The 22728-nt window shown below is 39.6% G+C and overlaps 2 protein-coding genes across 2 annotated transcripts; both read right to left on the reverse strand.

Annotated features, from left to right (window-relative positions):
- Positions 1–13001: 13001 nt before the first annotated feature.
- Positions 13002–13882, reverse strand: LOC135150927 (uncharacterized). The gene is made up of 2 exons (XM_064088533.1): positions 13146–13882; positions 13002–13053 (listed from the first exon to the last, which is right to left on the reverse strand). The coding sequence occupies exons 1-2, from the start codon at positions 13880–13882 to the stop codon at positions 13002–13004; spliced, it is 789 nt and encodes a 262-aa protein (XP_063944603.1).
- Positions 13883–14143: 261 nt separating this feature from the next.
- Positions 14144–14683, reverse strand: LOC135151046 (uncharacterized). Its single transcript, XM_064088535.1, has one exon. The coding sequence runs from the start codon at positions 14681–14683 to the stop codon at positions 14144–14146; it is 540 nt and encodes a 179-aa protein (XP_063944605.1).
- Between the last annotated feature and the right edge of the window lie 8045 nt (positions 14684–22728).

Genomic DNA, 22728 nt, shown 5'->3' on the forward strand with positions numbered 1-22728 from the left:
TAGCTAATATGTGAGAGAGATGAATGCCGAGAATGTTGCATATTCTGAGGATGCTATGTTAACACGGATTACACTTCATGATTTGATTAGATGTAGGCATTTAGTTGCATTCATGCATTGCATTAGTAGTGTTTGTGTGTGTCTATGCTTGAGGACAAGCATCGGTTTAAGTTTGGGGGTGTGATAAGTGGATTTTATATCCACTTGGAAGCCTTCGTTTTGGCTTAAATTGATGGAATGACCTCAAGCTTTTGATATTTTTGATATGTTTTAGTGTGGTGATGCGTAGGTTTCTTGGAAGGAGAACGAAGAGGGGAATCATAGCTTTAATTGAAAAAAAACGGCGAAGCAATCGGATGCACGAGGAGAAAGTTATGGACGTGACAAGGTTGGGTGTCAGGGCTGCTGATTTGGCGCGCCCGCCCCAATTTTGGCGCGCCCGCCCCGTTGGCGCGCCCGCCCCAACTCTGGCGCGGCCGCCCCACGACCTGAGCGGGAATTTTAGCCCGATTTGCCCGTTTTTGATCCGTTTAAAGGCCCGTTTGCTGGGAAACTTAAAGGAGGACTTGGGGAACTTAAAGGAGAACCTAGAAACATTCTAAGGAGCACGTGACGGCTACGGAGAAGATCAAGATCAATTTCATACTTTCACTTTTGTAATTCTTCGAAGTAGGCGTAACTTTGGATGCTCGTTTCGGATTTGTTTCTTAACTCTTGTTCTAGTACTTTGATTTTGTTTTTCCTATTCCGTACCATGTTTACATTCGAACCCATGATGATGAGAAGTTCGATTAGGAACTAATCATTGTCATGGGATTTTAGCGGATTTATCGATGAATTTCAGTAGTTAATTTGCCTTGTTCATATGTGATGGTTTGATTTCCTCGTATTGGTTGTGCTTATTCATCTTGGATGCGTAGCTAACATCTAAGATTGCTTGTTAATCTTTATTGAAGCGACAGTGAATATATTGATTTAGAACTTGCCATGCGAGCATAGGTTTCGTGTTCGATAACATGACTTGTGATGTGATTTTACCCATCTTGCATCGCCCTATGTAATCTCGATAGATAACTTGCTCTTCAACCGTTATGTTTTCAAATTCTATAGACATATAGGGTCTAAGCATAATTGGTGTCTGTTTACCTTCTATCTTAATTGTGGATGTGTAGCAGTATGGTGCACGTATAACGACAGTTAGCGTGTATCAGTCTCGTGTTATCTGATTAGTTATCAACCATTACAATCGAATAAGGTAGAACTCTGAATGAAGTTGTTAATGAAGCTAGAATCCCATGTTTTATTCTCATTAGTAATTCGTATTCTCTTAGTTGATAATTCTTAGTTTCATAATTCAAATAGGATTAGTTAAGTAGAAAACCGAACCCCAATTTGATACTTGTCCAAGCATTGAATAATAATCATACATTGGTGCATAAGTGCATATTTCTGAATACACCAGTCTCTGTGGGTACGAACTTGAATAATATTCTATATTACTTGTGACCACGTACACTTGCGTGAATTTGTGCGAACAGTTCGATACGCCCATAGTATAGGGAGTACCTCATCGGCCCACGATCCCTGGGCTTTCTCAACTCTTTTCTTCAGTCCATCAAGAATTATCCTATTGGCCACCTCAGCTTGTCCATTAGCTTGAGGATGGGCAACTGAAGTGAAGCGTAACTCAATCGAGTAATCCTCACAATATCCTCTAAACTCAGCATTATTGAACTGAGTCCCATTGTCGGTAACCATGACTCGAGGTATTCCGTACCTGCAGATAATGTTCTCCCACACGAATTGAGCAACTTGCTTGGTGGTTATCTTGGCCAACGGCTTGGCTTCAATCCATTTGGTGAAATAATCAATCGCAACCAATAGAAACTTTCTCTGCGCGCTAGCAAGTGGAAACGGTCCAAGAATGTCCATCCCCCACATTGCGAAGGGGATAGGAGTATTGATAGATGTCAGCATCTCAGGTGGCTGTCGTACAACAGGTGCAAACCTTTGACAACGATCACACTTTTTCACATAGTCTTGAGCGTGCTTCAGCATGTCTGGCCAATAGAATCCAAGGCGGGTCACTTTATGAGCCAATGCTCTTCCACCAAGGTGTTGGCCACATACCCCTTCATGAACTTCTCTAAGGGCTTCTCGAGCCTCATCAGGCCTCAGACATCTCAAGTAAGGGATCACAAACGATTTTCTATATAAGATTCCCTCAATGAGTACATATTTAAGGGCCCTTACCTGTAATTTTCGTGCTTCATCAGCATTAGGTGGCAGATGTCCGCTTCGTAAGTACAACTTAATTTCATCCATCCAAGTGGCCCCTGTGTCAATGGGGGCAACTAACTTTGCTTCGATACTCGGGGTTCTCAAAACCTGATAGTAAACGCTTCCTGAGCATACCTCATCGTCGGAAGATGCAAATTGTGACAGGGCATCAGCCTTGGTGTTCTCCTCCCTTGGCACATCCTCTACCAAGCATTCTTCGAATAGTGCCATCTGGGTCTTTACAATCCTTAGATATTTTAGCATAGTCTCCTCACGGGCTTCAAACTCACCATTCACTTGGAAGACTACGAGCTTTGAGTCACCACAGACCTTCAAATTCTTTACCCTCAAGGTTCTGGCTAGGCCAAGCCCAGCTATCAATGCCTCATACTCTGCCTCATTATTAGTGGTTGGAAAGTCTAGCTTAATAGCATATTCCACAATAAAGCCATCAGGGCTTTGGAGCACAAGTCCTGCACCACTACCTTTTGTTTTTGAAGCTCCGTCAAAAAATAGTAGCCAATATTCTTTAGGTTTTCCTTCCTTAGTAGGTTCTTCTACCTTGTCTCCTTGCCCCCCGACTTCCTGGTTGCTAATGGTGCATTCAACTAGGAAGTCAGCTAAGGCCTGAGCTTTAATCGCCGTTCGAGGTTTGTATCGGATATCAAATTCTCCAAGCTCAATGGCCCACTTGATCAATCTTCCACTAGCCTTAGGGCTGTGTATAACATTCCGGAGAGGTTGGTCTGTCAGGACTTCTATCTTATGAGACTGAAAGTAAGGTCTTAACTTCCTCGAGGCCGTAATCATGGCCAAAGCAAACTTTTCGATCACCGAGTAATTGAGCTCCGCTCCATGCAGAACCTTGCTCACATAGTATACTGGTTTCTGGACTTTGGATTCCTCCCGAACCAAGACGGCACTTAGCGCTTGTTCCGAGACAGCTAAGTATACATATAGGGTTTCGCCCTCCACGGGTTTCGATAAGAGTGGTGGTTCTGCCATATATTTCTTTAGATGTTCGAAGGCCACTTGGCTCTCATCCGTCCACTCAAAGTTCTTAACCTTCTTTAATGCTTTGAAGAAAGGCAAGCACTTGTCTCCTGACTTGGATACAAACCTTCCCAAAGCTGCAATTCTTCCTGTCAGTTTCTGAACATCCCTTACACTCTTTGGGGGTTCCATATCTAGGATAGCTTTTATCTTGTCGGGGTTGGCTTCAATACCACGCTTTGAGACCATTAAACCCAGGAACTTCCCAGAACCGACCCCAAAGGCGCACTTAGCAGGGTTTAACATCATCTTATGCGTCCTCAGGACTTCAAAGGCCTCTCTAAGGTGTTCAAGGTGATCCGCTTTGTTCAAGCTTTTCACCAACATATCGTCTACGTATACCTCCATAGTCTTTCCAATCAGATGTTTAAACATCTTGTTTGCAAGGCGTTGATACGTTGCTCCTGCATTCTTAAGTCCAAAGGCCATAACCAAATAACAAAATACACCAAAGTCAGTGATAAACGATACCTTGGGTACATCATCCTTGTCCATCCGGATCTGATTATATCCGCTGAAGCCATCCATGAAGCTCAGCATCTCATGTCCAGCGGTGGCATCTATTAACGTGTCTATCCTTGGAAGAGGGAAACAATCCTTGGGACAAGCATCATTCAGATCAGTGAAGTCTACACACATTCTCCACTTTCCATTGGCCTTCTTGACCATAACAGGGTTAGCCAACCATTCTGGAAATTGTATCTCTTCGATAAAACCTGCTTCCAACAACTTATCGACCTCCTGTTTAATGGCTTCTTGTCTTTCAGGGGCGAAGTTCCTTTTCTTCTGTTTAATAGGCTTCCTCTCGGAGTTTACATTCAACTTATGTGTTATGAATGAGGGGTCGATACCTGGCATATCAGCCGCTGTCCAAGCGAAAACATCACGGTTGTTCCTTAGGAACCTCACAAACTCTTGTTTCAAATCTTCCTGGAGTAATGCTCCAACATAGGTGACCTTTTCAGGTTCTTCTGTATACAATTGGATAGGAACCAAATCTTCGGCAGGCTTGCCTCTCCTTTCTTCCTCTTCTCGGACATCAAGGTCCTCTATGGGTAATACTTGCCCCCCGGCTCCTCCAGATCTTAATGCCCCAATATAACAACTTCGGGCCATTTTCTGATCTCCTAATTCTTCCCCAATTCCGTTCCTAGTCGGGAATTTGATCTTCATGTGGTAAGTGGACGGGATTGCCTTAAAAGCGTGTATCCCTGTCCTTCCAAGGATGGCATTATAGGTTGACGAAGCTTTAACAACCAAGAAATTTATCATGCATGTGGCTTGTCTAGGCTCGGTACCCATAGTTACAGGTAGTTGGATCATGCCTTCAATCTTGGTTTCCACATTGTTAAAGCCATATATCGGCATGTCCGAGGGTGTAAGTTGAGTATCGGAGTATCCCATCTTTTCATAGGCATCATAGAACAAAATATCCACCGAGGCTCCATTATCAATGAGCACTCTCTTTACGGACGAGTTTCCAATCACTGGCGTAACTACTAAGGGGTCATCATGGGGGAATTTTACCTTTTCGAGGTCGACGTTATCGAATGCCATTGCATAGTCAATTTTTGCCCGCTTCGGGGGTTCCCCAACTATACTCATTACTTCTCTCGCATAAGCCTTCCTGGAGTTACTGGAAGTACCAGCGGCTGTAGGTCCTCCGGAGATCACATTAATAACAGGCCCTCTAGGCTGAGTTCTCTTATCGTCGTTGTCTCTTCCACGGTTATCACTGTCTCGATGATTCTTGTCTCCATCTTTGGTAAATTTGGATAACTTGCCTCTTCGGATCAAGAACTCAATTTCATCCTTTAACTGCCGGCAATCATCGGTCTTATGTCCTGTGTCTTTGTGGAATCGACAATATAAATCCTTGTTACGTTTCTCCGGATCGGTCCTTATAGGCTTCGGCCATCTAACACTTTCGTCCTTCTCAATCTCCAACAGGATTTGACTCCTCGGGGCGTTAAGCCTGGCATACTCAGTAAACCTCGGCCCCAGCTTCTTTTTAGCAGGCGACTTTTCCTCCTCTTCCTTCCGGGAGTACTTATTCTCAGCATTATACTCCGTGTCATTCCCACGCTTCTTGAAGTTGGTATTCGGTCCCTGATTGTTCTGGGATTTTCTCAAGCTTTCCTCCGCCTTTATATACTTTCCGGCTCTTTCTTGTAGATCGTTCATATTGTCCGGAGCCCTCTTGGCTAGAGATCGACGAAAATTGTCATCGGTGGTGCCTTGTTGGAGTGCAATCATGGCTACCTTCTGATCAAGGTCTGGGACCTTCAAGGCTTCTTTGGTAAAACGATTCATATATTCCCTGAGTGATTCGTTCTTTCCTTGATGCAAATTCATTAGAGAGGCAGAGCTCTTGGCATGTGTTTTGCTTCCAACAAATTGCCCTATGAAAGCCCTGCTCAGGTCAGCAAAACAAGAGATAGAATTAGGGGGTAGGCGACTATACCAATGTTGGGCCATCCCACTCAAGGTTTGGGGAAAAGCGCGGCACTTGATTGCTTCGGTGACGGGTTGGAGCAAAAGAGCATTCATGAAGGTCCGAACATGATTAGCGGGATCACCCGTACCATCATAAGCTTTAATGGTTGGGAGCTTGAATTTTCGGGAAATTCTTGCACCCATGATTTCTTGCGTAAAAGGGGGAACCGGGTTATCAGGATCGCCTGCTGGTAACAAGTGAATCTGATTCATCACGGTTTGACGAGGGGCTTCATCCCTAGATTCTGGGGGTTGCATCCTTGCCTGGTCTCTTTTTAACCGTGCGATTTCCTCTTCATGGGCCCGGATCCTTTCCTCATAAGTTATTGGCCCCCGGGGCTCATTAGTTTCTTGCCTATGGCGGCGTCGACGGTGCCGAGTATGATCGGTTTCTCTCCTTCTTCGAGGGGGGGTGTCACGCTCTTGCTCCGATTCCGAGGAGTCGTAATCAGTTACGTGCACATAGTCGTCACCCGTGCCTCCACGAGTGGTTGTCGTGACGGTTGAGTAATGCGTGCCGGTGTCGGTGACGGTTGCAATTACTCGAGTCAGAGGGGGCAGCGAGCCAAAAGTCAGAGGAGTAGTAGTCTGAGCAACGGTCGCACTCAGCGGAAGGGTGGTAGTTACAGGGGTTGACTCAGTCGAGACCCCGGTGGTGGTCCGACTGCGTGGAACATGGATTTCAGAACGTATTCCGGTTGGGTTCGTCATGGTTATTGTTGTTGTCCCACAGACGGCGCCAAATGTTATAGAATAGAAAACGAAGGGGGTGAGCGATTCGTGCTTTGGACTGGTCTCGGTGCGAGATGCCTACGTATCTTCTGCGTGGAGAAGAATCAAGTCCAAAACGTAGTTCTAGTTATGAGGGGTAGAGCCCTTTATATAGGCGCTTCGGAGTTAGAAGTGGGACGGAAGTATGATTCCGTGTATCAGACTTCTTATCGAAGTATGCCTCGAAGCAAGAGATAAGATAGAACTCTTATTCTCTTGTTGTTGACGTTTATCCGAACTTCTGAATATTTATCTGCTAGAGTCAGATGTATCATAGAATTCAGACTTGTTACTGGTCCTCTGACTGGGCCTTTATTAATTAATCACGAAATTATCTAATAAATAGAGACTCAGCCCCTTTTTAACTGGGCTTTAGTGTTCTTGGTCTTTTAATATCTAACAATAATTAAATATCACTTCTGACCCATATCAGGTTGATTATGTACTCTGTTAAAATCTTGGTCAAATTGAATTTCTTGCCAGTTTTAGAATTGTTAGTAAAATTTGAATTTTGTGCTAAAAATCGACTTGATATTATGTGAAAATTAAATTCTCTTAAAATTTGGACTTAATTGCTTAATTCGATGATTGAAGCTTAAAGTCAGATTAGATAATTCAGTTTAAGACTTAAATCTGGTGTTTAGACTATGTTTGACTGCTTAAGTCTTAAGTGTTGACCTAAAACTGAATTTGTTAATTGGATTTGTCATTAAATGATTAATTATACTGATTAAGACAGAGTAGTATAGTCTGGTGAAACTTGAGTTGTAGAAGTTGTTTTTAAATGGACTTGTCTCTCCACTAATTGATTAAAATATTAATAAAACTGAACTTTTCTGAATAAGTCATGTGACCTCTGTTAAGTTTGTCTCCTTGTGACGGCCTCAACCCCGGGGTAAGAGTTGACGTCACTAATAATAATAATGAAAAGGAAACACAACCTGAATATAATAATAATAATACAACCCCTGACTAGGATCTTGCCAGGTTTAAGTATGATTTAAGTCACCTGAATATTACATTACCATAAATCTTAAATCCGAATAAACTCGCTAATTATTACAATACCATAACTTATAATATTTGACTCCACTACCTCAAACGTGCCCAACATGGGTGGAGGGATAGAACCCCGTCCACTACTGGTCAATGGTCGTCTAGGCGGTCTCGTTCTAGGCATCTGAAACATGTATGTAAATATTTTGCAAGGGTGAGCTATGAATCGCTCGGCAGTACCAATATGAATAAACAGAAGATAAAATCATAAAACAGTTTATAAGAGCAAGAGAATAGAAAACATGCATGCTTCGAACATAAAACAGTAAATCATCATTTGATATGAAACTGGAAATCAACATTTATTAGCATGCTGGAAAATGTGATAATCATAAGTTTTAGTTTCAAAATTTGATCATTAGCATGCTATACAGGTTTTTATCTAAAACAAATATCAGATATATTGGACGCTAACAGGTGAAGACAGCTGATCAGTCTATCAACACCGGACGGCTCTAGTCGGCCATCACGAAATAATGTTCCGGAACCTAAAGACTAGCTAGGTCTTTAGACGCTGGACCAGGTGGTTTTGGGTGTGTAAACCACGCAAGCCTCTTACGCCACCATGATGGGTCGTTATCAAATAACGGAACCTCTTACGCAGCTCCAAATAGAGATATGTGATCCATTTCCAGTTTTCAGTTTGATTTGTATCCATCCCATTTTCAAAACCATTACATGATATTCATGAATCAATACCATGTCTCAAAAATTATAATCACTAAACATTTTCAGAATTAAAATCTCATCCGGGATAGATATTCACAAGTTACTATTCCCCTAAAACAATTTAAAAAGATATTTGAATTCCATAGTAATCGGGGAATACGTACTTAAAACATTTAATATTTGACATGCATTTTTGCTCTATTTTATTCATATATAATCTGAACCATAAAGAGTATGGTCAGTGGTACTTGCCTTGCTAAGGTATAGGAATCAGATGCTACAAAGGGAGTCGACTAGCCTTTCGAAGACTGGTGTCCTGAAATAGAACCTACAGGATCGAACAATCCTAAGTTAGACAGTCTCTATGTCAGACATCCTCGCTGGACTCCAACCCTATCAATAATACAACCCGACTCAAATAGATAAGATAGTACAGATAATCAAATAGGGCTCACACAATTCAAAGCAGGTTCGGGTTGAATTCAAAATGTACGATCCGCTGATAGTATGAGAAAATAGGGTTATAATACTTTTCGTAAAATATTACACCAAGTCATATATATTATTATTTATAGACTCGATTGATAGTTTGATAATTACAGGGGACGTTCCCGTATAATTTAAAATCTAATTTTATTTGAAAATCGGGCAGCGCCTCCTCTATTTATCGGACTACCAGTCGATATTATATCGACACAACAAATCCAAAACAACCTGTAATCAATCCCAATAATCCAAGTTACAAATACCAACTAATCCAACAAATAATCCCAACAACCGAAATAAAAATTAAAAGGGTATCGGAAGCTTAAGTTCATGACTCAATCACTAGACACTCCACACAGCCACACTAATTAACGTCCGTAAATAATATACTTGACCCCTAGACTCACCCACGCTGTACACATTGGAACACACACTGATACACACGCCCTCGATACTCTGCACTCGCACACACACGACCTCAGATTCGCACACACACAATTACACCCACAATCGCACATATATACGCATATATACAGCAGCTAATCAGTAGAAAACAAACTGAAAAAGGGGAAGAAAGGAAGAGAGAACGGAGGCTGGCAGAGGTGGCCGGAAAACAGAGCACGAGCGGTGACTGGGGGCGAACGGCGGTGAACCAGCGGCGGCCGGATACCGGAGAGAAACCAGGGAGAGGTGCGCGCGAGAGAGAGGAAACAGAGAGAGAGAGAGACTCAGGAGAGACGAGGCTGAGGAAGAGAGATTGTGGGAGAGATGTGAGGGAGAGATTTCCAGAGAGATTCAGAGAGATTACGGGAGAGATTTTGGAAATGAGAGAGAGAGATGAGTACAGGGAAAACAAGTGAGATATGTCAAGGAAAAGAAATGGATTAAGTTGATAAAAACAGAAACACTGCCACGTATCTGAAACAAGCCACGTATCTCTTTTTGGGGCCGGTTCCGGACTGAAATTAACAATTAACGAGCAAACTCACCAATAAAAATGATCCGGATAAATACCGAAATAGTTTTAAAAATCTTAAAATAATGGAAAGCTAATAAAATAAAATTTTCATGATTTTTGGTTCATTTTTGAAATTAACGAAAACACCCCACTTGAAACTACACAGAAAATCATTTAGAGCTTAATAATTAACGAAACATCAATTTATGAATTTTATAAATTTCTAAAAATATTTAATGAAATTTTAAAGCGATGAAAACGATTTTATAAGCAATACACAATTTTATAAAATCCAATCTCTACAAAATCCATAACAGATAGAAATCAATAACACGGCTCGACAATCAAATAGAAATGAAATACACCGACTCTCGAGAATATAATCACAGCACAACCAGATAATACTGAGCACATAATAAACAGATAATAAATTTATTTATTAAATATTTACAAATTTACAGATCTTTATAGCCTTCCCCCCTTAAAAAGATTTTGTCCTCAGAATCTGGACTAACTGAACAAGTGAGGATATCTGTCTAACATCTCTGACTCTAGTTCCCAGGTAGACTCTTCTACACGGGGATTCCTCCAAAGCACTCTTACTATCGGTGTAGTCTTATTCCTAAGAACTCGCTCCTTGCGATCTAGAATCTGAACTGGTTGTTCTATATAAGTCAAGTCTGGCTGAATCTCGATTGGTTCATACTCAATGACTTGATTTGAACCAGGAACATATGGCTTTAGCATAGATACATGAAAGACATTATGAATATGTTGAAACTGAGGCGGTAAGGCTAACTCATAAGCGACTTTACCCACCTTTCTTAAGACTTCAAATGGTCCGATATATCTAGGACTCAACTTACCCTTTTTACCAAATCTAACCAATCCTTTCCATGGCGAGACCTTAAGTAATACTACTGACCCGACTTCATATCCATATCTTTTCAATGCTCGTCTGCGTACTTTCTCTGCCTGTTTTGAGCTGCTTCTAACCTTTCACGAATTAACAACACTGCTTCTTTGGTTTGCTGAACTAGCTCTGGACCTAATAACTTTCTTTCACCCACTTCTTCCCAGTAGAGAGGGGATCGACACTTACGACCATATAGTGCTTCATAAGGTGGCATTCCAATACTGGCGTGATAGCTATTATTATAAGAAAACTCTATTAATGGTAGGTGATCATCCCAGTTTCCCTTGAAATCCAACACACAAACTCTTAACATATCCTCTATAGTTTGAATTGTCCTTTCACTTTGCCCGTCTGTCTGAGGATGGTATGCAGTACTCATCTTTAACTTGGTTCCTAAGCACTCTTGAAACTTAGACCAAAATCTCGAATTAAATCTTGGATCACGATCAGATACAATTGCTACAGGAACTCCATGCTTAGTCACAATCTCATCCAAATATAACTTAACTAACTTCTCTAGGGAATACCTTTCATTGATAGGGAGAAAATGCGCGGATTTAGTTAATCTATCGATAATCACCCAAATAGCATCGTGGTTTGATCGGGTTCTCGGTAGGCCAACTACAAAGTCCATTGCAATCTCTTCCCATTTCCATCGGGGAATCTCTAGAGGTTGCAGCAATCCACTTGGTCTTAGGTGTTCCGCCTTCACTTTCTGACAGGTTAGACATTTACTGACCCAATCTGCTATCTCTTTCTTCATTCCTGGCCACCAGTAGTTTTCCTTCAAGTCTTGATACATCTTAGTACTTCCTGGATGAATTGAGAATCTAGAACTATGAGCTTCTTGCAAAATTTCACTCTTCAACTCAGGTACATTTGGAATCCAAATTCTGGAAGAAAATCTAAGTATACCCTTACTGTCTTTTTGGGTGCTAATTTCTTCACCAGTCAAACTATCTGGGGCTTGATCCATGACTTCTTCTTGACATCTTCTGATCTTTTCTAATAACTCTGGCTGAAATATAATTTCATGCGAACTCTCCTTATGACTCCCTGGAGTTTGAACTTCAATCTTCAACTTTTCCAATTCCTTTGACAGTTCATCATCGATTCCCATCAGATTTAATCTTTCCTTCCTACTTAATGCATCTGCCACTACATTAGCTTTACCTGGGTGGTAGTTAATAGAACAATCATAATCCTTAATCAATTCCAACTACCTTCTTTGTCTCATATTCAAGTCCTTTTGAGTAAATATATATTTTAAGCTCTTATGATCTGTATAGATATCGCACTTTTCTCCGTATAGGTAATGTCTCCACAACTTCAAAGCGAAAATAATTGCCGCCAACTTCAAATCATGAACTGGGTACTTTTGCTCATGGGGTTTCAGTTGTGTAGATGCGTATGCAATAACCTTATCATGCTGCATCAATACACAACCTAAGCCCCTCAAAGAAGCATCACTGTAAATAACAAAATTACCTCCTTCGGCTGGCAATGCTAACACTGGAGCTGTTACTAACCTCTTTTTCAATTCTTGAAAACTCTCCTCACATTTCTCATCCCAAATAAATTTCTCATTTTTTCTAGTCAACTTCGTCAATGGAGTGGCCATCTTGGCGAAATATTTAACAAATCTCCGTTAGTAACCAGCCAATCCAAGAAAACTTCTTATCTCCGTTGGATTCTTTGGTTGTTCCCACTTGGATACAGCTTCAATCTTTGCGGGATCCACTTTAATACCATCTTTGCTAACCACATGCCCTAAAAATTGAACCTCCTCCAACCAGAATTCACATTTTGAAAACTTAGCATATAACTGCTTCTCTTTTAGCCTCTGTAAGGAAATCCTCAAATGCTCTGCATGATCTTCCTCAGTCCTTGAATAGATTAAAATATCATCAATAAAAACAATTACAAACTTATCCAAGTACTCCTTGAATACTCGATTCATCAAATCCATAAAAGCAGCTGGGGCATTTGTAAGCCCAAACGACATCACCAAAAACTCATAATGTCCATATCTGGTTCTAAATGATGTCTTTGGTATATCTTCAGGTTTAATCTTTAACTGATCGTATCCAGACCTCAGGTCAATCTTAGAGAAACAACAGGCTCCCTTTAGCTGATCAAACAAATCATCAATCCTGGGTAAGGGATACTTATTCTTAATAGTCAACTTATTCAATTCCCTATAATCGATGCATAATCTCATCGTACCATCCTTCTTCTTCACAAACAGCACCGGAGCACCCCCACGGGGATACGCTCGGTCTAATTACTCCCTTATCTAATAATTCTTGAAGTTGCTTAGCCAATTCTTTCATCTCTATTGGGGCCATCCGATATGGGGCTTTCGACACTGGCTCAGCTCCAGGCACTAAATCAATAGAAAACTCTATTTCCCGATCCGGTGGTAATCCTGGTAATTCCTCAGGGAAAACTTCTGGGTACTCTCTTACTACAGGAATCTCTTCTAATTTTGGGGTTTCCTTCTTGGTATCCAGAACATGGGCTAGATAAGCTTCACAACCTTGTCTTAGCAGTTTCTTTACTTGCATAATCGAGAGAAATTTCTTTTCTTGTCTCTGTCCTTGAAAAACAACCTTTTCATTGTCCTCTGTAAATATAATCACCTTCTTTTTCTTGCAATCAATCTTCACCTTATATAGAGACAACCAATCCATTCCTAAGATCACATCAAATTCTCCTAACTCAAAGGGTATCAAATCAGCTAGAAAGGAATGGCCTAAGATTTCTAGTTGACACTTGGGGCAAAACTGGCTTACTGAGAACTTATCCTGATTGGCCACTTCTATGGTTAAAGACTCAGGTAAATCTTCCAACATTAGATCCATTCTACTTACACAACCCTTAGATATAAATGACTTGGATGCTCCAGAATCAAACAAAACTTTAACAGGTACAAAGTTAAGAGAAAGCGTACCTGCAACTACATCGGAATCTTGAGGGGTAGACTTCTTGGTCATCTTAAAGGTTCTGGCCCTCGCAGTACTATTAACTGGTCCCTGACACGAGCTGCCTCCAACACTAGTCTGAATATTGCTCCTACAATTGTTGGCCACATGACCCACCTTACCACACTTGTGACAGGTTATTCCTGGATTCTGTACCCTGCATTCTGTCGAGTAATGACCCTTCTGCCCGCACCTGAAGCAATCCACATTCATCTTGCACAATCCATCATGTCTCTTTCCACATCGTTTACAATTTGTAATCGGGGTTCTCACGAACCTGCTTTGGTCGGAACCAACTGAAGTAGTACTGGGTCTAGTTGGGGGAAAGTTCTGTCTACGGAATCCTTGATTCCTATTCCTTCCGATGCTCCCTTGAAACCTTTGGCTGGGTCCGCCTGATCCAGACTTATCCTCAACATTATCAAATTTCCTCTTTGTATCGCCTTTCTCTTTGGCGGCCAGCTTCTGATCACTTTATATCACTAAGGCAGCCTGGACCACCGAGGTATATGTAGTGAGTCGTAAAGCTACAACTCCACTCCTAATCTTAGGCTTCAACTTTTGCTGAAACCTTTTAGCTTTCTGAGACTCTGTGCTTACATATACTGGCACTAAACGGGCAAGTTCTGTAAACTTGTTCTCATACTCAGTCACACTCTTTCCTCCTTGATTCAACTCCAAAAATTCAATTTCCATTTGATTCGCCAAACTACTCGGGAAATACTTATTCAAAAACAACTCTGTAAATCTGGTCCATTCAACAGGACCTTCTCCTTCTAATGCCCGAGTAGACTCCCACCAATAATTAGCTTCATTCTTAAGGAAGTAACTAGCATACTCGGTTTTAAGCTCATCACTTACCTGGGTCAAAGTGAAGGCTTTCTCCATTTCTTTAAGCCACAGACTTGCAGCTACGGGATTCATCTCACCTTTAAACTCCGGGGGCTTCACTGACTGAAAAGTCTTGAAACTAGTGGTCTGATTTGGCCCCCTATGAAAGGTCTGTTGTTGCATTTGCAACTGTTGCTGCTGGATTTGCTGTTGTTGCTGTTGTATCAACTACTGCTGCTGTTGTTGTTACTGTTGGTATTGGAGTTGCTGTTGTTGAAATTGTTGCTGCTGCTGAGCCATTTGGACAGATTGCTGGCGCAGCATGTCCAGCACATCATTCATAGCAGAACCCCCAACAGACTCATTACCAGAAGAATTTGAATGGTTTGTTTTCTTTGGTGGCATTTTCTGAAACATTTTAAAAGAGAAAGATTCAGTTTTATTTAAAATTTACCAAAATTTTATATCTGCTGGGATCTGATTATAATGAGTAGCTAAACCAACAATATCGTCAACAGAAATAACAATAACAATGATAACAATCAACAAGAACAACAGTGCAGAAATGAAAATGATACAACGATAAAAGAAATATATTACAACAACCGTACAATATCCAGATGCAAAGCTGAAAGAAATACAATCCAACAACAGTACACTACCTCATACATGATAGAAAGAATATGGTACAAGAACTATACAACTACTACAATACACAACCACTATCTGAATATACAACGAAAATACTGCTACTACAACATACAACTGAAAAGGAAACTATAGGATTCCGAACTCTACAAGGCACGCTAGTCCGGATCCTAACAGTCACAACTCCCAAAAACATAAGTTTTAGTTTCAAAATTTAATCACTAGCATGCTATACAGGTTTTTATATAAAACGAATATCAGATATATTGGACGCTAACAGGTGAAGACAGCTGATCAGTCTATCAACACCGGACGGCTCTAGTCAGCCATCACGAAATAATGTTCCGGAACCTAAAGACTAGCTAGGTCTTTAGACGCTGGACCAGGTGGTTTTGGGTGTGTAAACCACGCAAGCCTCTTACGCCACCATGCTGGGTCGTTATCAAATAACGGAACCTCTTACGCAACTCCAAATAGAGATATCTGATCCATTTCCAGTTTTCACTTTGATTTGTATCCATCCCATTTTCAAAACCATTACATGATATTCATGAATCAATACCATGTCTCAAAAATTATATCACAGGTCTAGCAATGATAATCACTAAACATTTTCAGAATTAAAATCTCATCCGGGATAGATATTCACAAGTTACTATTCCCCTCAAACAATTTAAAAAGATATTTGAATTCCATAGTAATCGGGGAATACGTACTTAAAACATTTAATATTTGACATGCATTCTTGCTCTATTTTATTCATATATAATCTGAACCATAAAGAGTATGGTCAGTGGTACTTGCCTTGCTGAGGTATAGGAATCAGATGCTACAAAGGGAGTCGACTAGCCTTTCGAAGACTGGTGTCCTGAAACAGAACCTACAGGATCGAACAATCCTAAGTTAGACAGTCTCTATGTCAGACATCCTCGCTAGACTCCAACCCTATCGATAATACAACCCGACTCAAATAGATAAGATAGTACAAATAAGCAAATAGGGCTCACACAATTCAAAGCAGGTTCGGGTTGAATTCAAAATGTACGATACGTTGATAGTACGAGAAAATAGGGTTATAATACTTTTCGTAAAATATTACACCAAGTCATATATATTATTATTTATAGACTCGATTGATAGTTTGATAATTACAGGGGACGTTCCCGTATAATTTAAAATCTAATTTTATTAGAAAATCGGGCAGCACCTCCTCTATTTATCGAACTACCAGTCGATATTATATCGACACAACAAATCCAAAACAACCTGTAATCAATCCCAATAATCCAAGTTACAAATACCAACTAATCCAACAAATAATCCCAACAACCGAAATAAAAATTAAAAGCGTATCGGAAGCTCAAGTTCATGACTCAATCACTAGACACTCCACACAGCCACACTAATTAACGTCCGTAAATAATATACTTGACCCCTAGACTCACCCACGCTGTACACACTGGAACACACACAGATACACACGCCCTCGATACTCTGCACTCGCACACACACGACCTCAGATTCGCACACACACAATTACACCCACAATCGTACATATATACGCATATATACAGCAGCTAATCAGTAGGAAACGAACTGAAAAAGGGGAAGGAAGGAAGAGAGAACGGAGGCTGGCAGAGGTGGCCGGAAAACAGAGCATGAGCGGCGACTGGGGGGCGAACGGCGGTGAAGCAGCGGCGGCCGGAAATCGGAGAGAAACCAGGGAGAGGTGCGTGCGAGAGTGAGGAAACAGAGAGAGAGAGAGAGAGAGAGACTCAGGAGAGACGAGGCTGAGGAAGAGAGATTGTGGGAGAGATGTGAGGGAGAGATTTCCAGAGAGATTCAGAGAGATTACGGGAGAGATTTTGGAAATGAGAGAGAGAGATGAGTACAGGGAAAACAAGTGAGATATGTCAAGGAAAAGAAATAGATTAAGTTGATAAAAACAAAAACACTGCCACGTATCTGAAACAAGCCACGTATCTCTTTTTGGGGCCGGTTCTGGACTGAAACTAACAATTAACGAGCAAACTCACCAATAAAAATGATCCGGATAAATACTGAAATAGTTTTAAAAATCTTAAAATAATGGAAAACTAATAAAATAAAATTTTCATGATTTTTGGATCATTTTTGAAATTAACGAAAACACCCCACTTGAAACTACACAGAAAATCATTTAGAGCTGAATAATTAACGAAATATCAATTTATGAATTTTATAAATCTCTAAAAATATTTAATGAAATTTTAAAGCGATGAAAATGATTTTATAAGCAATACACAATTTTATAAAATCCAATCTCTACAAAATCCATAACAGATAGAAATCAATAACACGGCTCGACAATCAAATAGAAATGAAATACACCGACTCTCGAGAATATAATCACAGCACAACCAGATAATACTGAGCACATAATAAACAGATAATAAATTTATTTATTAAATATTTACAAATTTACAGATAGTTATACTCCTGCACTGCTATACTTGAGTATTTGCCTACTTGTGTTTAGTCATGTGATAATAAATTAATATTTACTTAGAGGAAAGTCAATTGATATTTGCTGATGGTGTGTCCTCTACAACTTGAACTTGTGTTATTATTTGGTGAGGTGTCCTGTGCTGGTTAATCTTGAAATTAATACATGTGATGTGTTCTGTTTTGCTTAACTATGTGATACTTATGGTGATGTGTCTATATTTCGTACTTAGTCACTTTTAACTGGACTTGTTAGTATGTATTAGTCTGTGTTAAGTAAACTATGCCATCTGCCAAGGTAAGTATTCTCATAAATGATTAATATCCATTAATATAAACAAAATACATATAAATTAAGTAGAAAACCCCTAAGATAGGACACTACACACACTTGCCCATGCATTAAGACTTGGCTTGGGGGTCCTATGAGCCCCTGGGTATCTGGATCACTGGTGCATCCGGCCACTAGACTTAGGTTAGAACATTAATTAAATTGTGACTTAATTTTAGCAATTTGTGACATAGGTTCTGCATAACTCTGTGTGTATGCCTCTTGCAAGCTTAAACTGATATACATGTGTTTGTATGCTCTTAACTGGTGACTTGGAACCATGTGTATATTCAAACTGGTATATGTAAATGGCAGCATGCATTAAATGAATTCTGAAGTGTGTCATATGTAGAACTGCTAATTGCATGCCTATGTGTATAGATATCATCATCTAATTGAACTCTGTGGTATTAACTTGATTTGAAAACTCACTTAAGCATGCTGATATCCCAGTTGTATCTTCTTGCCACCATTTTATATTGAGTCAGTCCATTAAATGTGATATATGCTAAATGTTTTGTATGTAAACATGACTGCACATATCATATACACACACACTCTCACTAATATGCATGCTTTCTCACTTAAACTGTGACATATATGTATGCCTGCTTATATATATACATCTCTGTCTCATATATGCATGCCTGAGCTAATGCATTAAATGATTATATGTGCATGTTTTACACACACACACACACTTATCATGCAAACTGATCATTGTTTTTTTTCTATAAATAGACCTGCATAATTTTTCAAAAACACACACCACCTCTCAGTTTTCAAAACTCTCTGCATGGAATTCAAAAAGTTACACTCTAACCCTTCTTCCAAACCTCTCCATACTCTCCTTCTTTTGCAAAACATGGAGAGAAAATTTTATTCTGAAAATCACAACCATGATTTCCAAACAATCAATGGCAAACCTCTTCATACTTATCATAAAAAGAAAAAACAAATGCATCAAAACTCCTCTCAAAATCATAACTCTAAACTGCATATGCACAAACACATCACTTCTGCACCAAACAATCATGTTTCTAGGCAGCCACACACTCAAAATGCTAAACCTACTGTGAATGCTCCTAAAAGTGTGTTAGTTGATCCCTCCGATCTGTCTAAACTTGATAACATGCTCTTAAATGTGGAACCTGGTATGATTATCTATGTTCCTCAGAATGGTGTAGTGCATAACATGTTCTTATATGCTAAGGGGAAAAACATGATTTTCTATAGAGGTCAGAATTATTTTGTGCATTTGATTGGTGAGTTTTATGGAAATATGGTGGTTCAGAAGGGGATAGATGATGTTCTTAAGATTAGTACTGTGGTGCATAACAAAAAGATGTTTGTTAATGTTAATACTCTGAATAGATGCCTTAAGTTAGGTGAAAATGTGCCATTTCAGCTTTGCATCAACATATATGAGAAGTTTGTGTTTGATAAGAAGGAATTTGAGTCACTGGTTGGTTACTTCTGTGATAGTGATGTTCCTTTAGACTTATGTGATAAGAACTGTGCTATTGAGCTTCATCACTTTACTCTTTTGTACCAACAGCTAGCTATAATTATTAGGTCAAATATGTTGCCTAAGCCTAAGAATACTCAGTTCTTTGATTTTGTGGATTTAAAGGTGATGTTTCAGTTGGCTACTAATCAGGTTGAGTTTAACATTAATTATGTGATTCTGATTAACATGATAATGGCTTTTGAAGTTGAATACATGCCTTATGGTTTGCTGTTGACTTCCCTATTTGAGTTGTATCACATTGCCATGCCTAGGGTGCTAGCTGAAAGAATTGAGTACTGTGACATATCTAGTTTGGTTAAGCACCAGGTTTCCCTTAGTGATTGTAAGCCTTTAACTGTTACCCCTGTATGCATTACTCCTGATGTGATATTTATTGGTAGCAAACAAGGTGATAATAGGGCTAATGCTGAATTTGATAAGCTTAAGGAAGAAGTTAACAATCTTAAGGAGATAAATCTATTCATTATGGCAAGGTTAGATCAATTAGAGAACAAGTCTAAGGAAGACTCTACTGTTGGAAATGTTGAGGGTATAAATGAGAAAATGGATAGGTTGTTTAATGAGGATATGGTAAATGAAATGGCTGAAAAATCTGATAAGTTGGTTGTTGATGATACTGGTAAAACTGAGGCAGTTGTGCTTCCTAGTTTGAATGATTTAGCTAATGATTTGGGTTTTGTTGATGTTGATGGGCCTGAGAAGGCTTAGATCTGGTTTATGTTTTTGCTATATGGGAATGATAGCTCTTTTGGTCCTGTTAAGCTGGTTTTGTGATTGCTGGTTCTTGCTGGTTATATTACTGTGGCTCTGTGTTGTTGGAATGCTGGTTCTCTAACCATTTTTAGTGGTTCAGTGATGTTTTTGTTGTATGGATGGCTGCTGATATAATCTCAGTATACTAAGATGTGTATGTTGGTTTTATATGGTAAGTTGGCTTGTAACAGTGCAGGTTTTTAGTCCATTCCATGGACTGATTTTGGTATATTAATGAAATCTGCAGTTTAAATATATTCTTACCAGTTAATTATATCTAAAACGATCATGAATGTGATATAATAGTTCTATATTATGCATGCTTAGTTTGGTTCACTGTTGATAATTATTCACAAAGCTTGCTTAAATTGATATTCTGGCTTCAGTCTTTGTAACTCTAGACCACAAATACTCTGTACTCAGTTCATGTTATGGTTTAATCACAACTAGAGTTTTTAAGTGACTTGAAATTTCTTAATAGGATGTGACTAAATATTAAAACCATACTCGGTCAAATTTTTTAGTTTACAGGATACTGTTCGCAAAAATCTACACGCAAGCGCACGTGATCACAAGTAATATATTAAGTTCGATCCCACAGAGACTGGTGAATTAAGAATACGCACCTATGCAACAATGTATGATCAATTATCACTGCTAAGACAATTAACAAGGATGGTTTCTTTTATACTAATAACTAAAATTACTAATCAAATTCAGAATAGGAAAACACATGGGATTCTAACTTCATTATCGAATTCATCTAGAATTGAAATTACTGATTAACATGCGACTGTTGATCCTAATCAGACAACACGAAAGTAATACATGCCAACTCTCGTTGCACACGTATCATACCAATCAAAATCCGCAATTAAGACAGAAATCTCATAGACACCAACAAAGCTCAGACCCTATATCTCTATAGCGGTAGTGTAAGCAGAGAGGTTTAAATAGCAAGTCATCTATCGTGATTACACAGGGTGATAAAAATAGTTCAAGTCTACCACAAATTATGTTTCATTCACATAATCCTATGTTTACATGGCATAGTTCTAAATTCAATCATCCACTCTCGCTTCAGAAAGAATTAACAAACAACTTAGAAGTTAGCTACACTCCTAAGAAGAATAAGCACGGCTCATGCAAAGAAATCAACGTACGTCACACAATCAAGTAATTAATATTCGATACTAGATTACATCGATAAATCCATTAGAATCCCATGAAGGCGGTTAGTTCATAATCGAACCAATCGACATCATGGGTTCTAATGAAAACATGATAGAATAAAGACAAGAATTAAATGGAATAAAAATGCTTGAATTAATAATAAAGATCACACGTTACAGATTTGATGTTCACGATCTCGCTCGAAACTGTCACTTCCTCGCGAAGAACGATCTAATACAAACTGATAATGTGCTTGAATGAATATACTTAACTACGATATTGTTCTCTACTAAAACTACTTTTTTCCGAGGCTAGGGTTTTACACACGAGAAATAAAAATACATTGACCAAGTCAACCGGGCCTCGACCGCTGCGAAAATCCGCTAAAAAGCTGTAAAAATCGGCCCGGGGAACTTCTGCTGGGCGCGGCCGCGCTAAACTAGCGCAGGCGCGCTAGTTGTCCCAGTGGATAGCGCGGGTGCGCTGTCAAGTAGCGCGGGCGCGCTACTGTCTGTGATGGCAGCCCCGTTTCTTCGTTTCTCGCTCGTTCTCGCGTGCATGTCCTTCCTCGCTTCTAGTACCACTTCCGTAGGTGATCACGGTTGCATTTAGCATATGCAACAAGCCCTTTAAACCCCTAGATAGCTCTAGTGGACGAGTGTGCTCTCGTGAGGGTTTGTAGAAGATATACCCACAAAATCCCAAGTCGCGGTGAATCAACAATTCTCTATTCTTGCAAATAATGCACCAAAACCAACCTAAAATGATAGAAAATCACTTCATCACCTCAACTCGTGACCTGCACAGAAAAACAATAAAAACACATCAAAAGACACTAAACACTTAAGTACAATCAACCAATTTAAGTGGAAATGAAGGCCTATAAGTGTGTATAAATACCACTTATCACACCCCCAAACTTAAACTGATGCTTGTCCTCAAGCGTCAACAACACTATACAATAATACAATGCAATGCATGAATGCAACTACGTGATGAATGAGTAAACTATGAAGTAATTGCCTTGTCAATTATAATACCTCAGATTGTGCTAATGTTCTTGAATTTCATCTCTCTCGCTACCAAGTCAATTACTTTTCTATTTACAAGTGTGGAGTGCCAGTGTGTGCAAGCATGCTCTTTTATTGAGACAAGACAAAAACTACTACTCCCACAGAATCCTAATCAAGAATCGTAAAAGTTCAAAACTAACACCCCGTCACTCAAGTCCAACTAAAAGCCAAGGTCCCAAAGAATGTCCACACCCTTCTATTTTATTCACTATTTTTTTTTCTTTTTCTTTTCATT

Source organism: Daucus carota, chromosome 1, assembly GCF_001625215.2.
Source record: "Daucus carota subsp. sativus chromosome 1, DH1 v3.0, whole genome shotgun sequence".
Taxonomy (NCBI): domain Eukaryota; kingdom Viridiplantae; phylum Streptophyta; class Magnoliopsida; order Apiales; family Apiaceae; genus Daucus; species Daucus carota.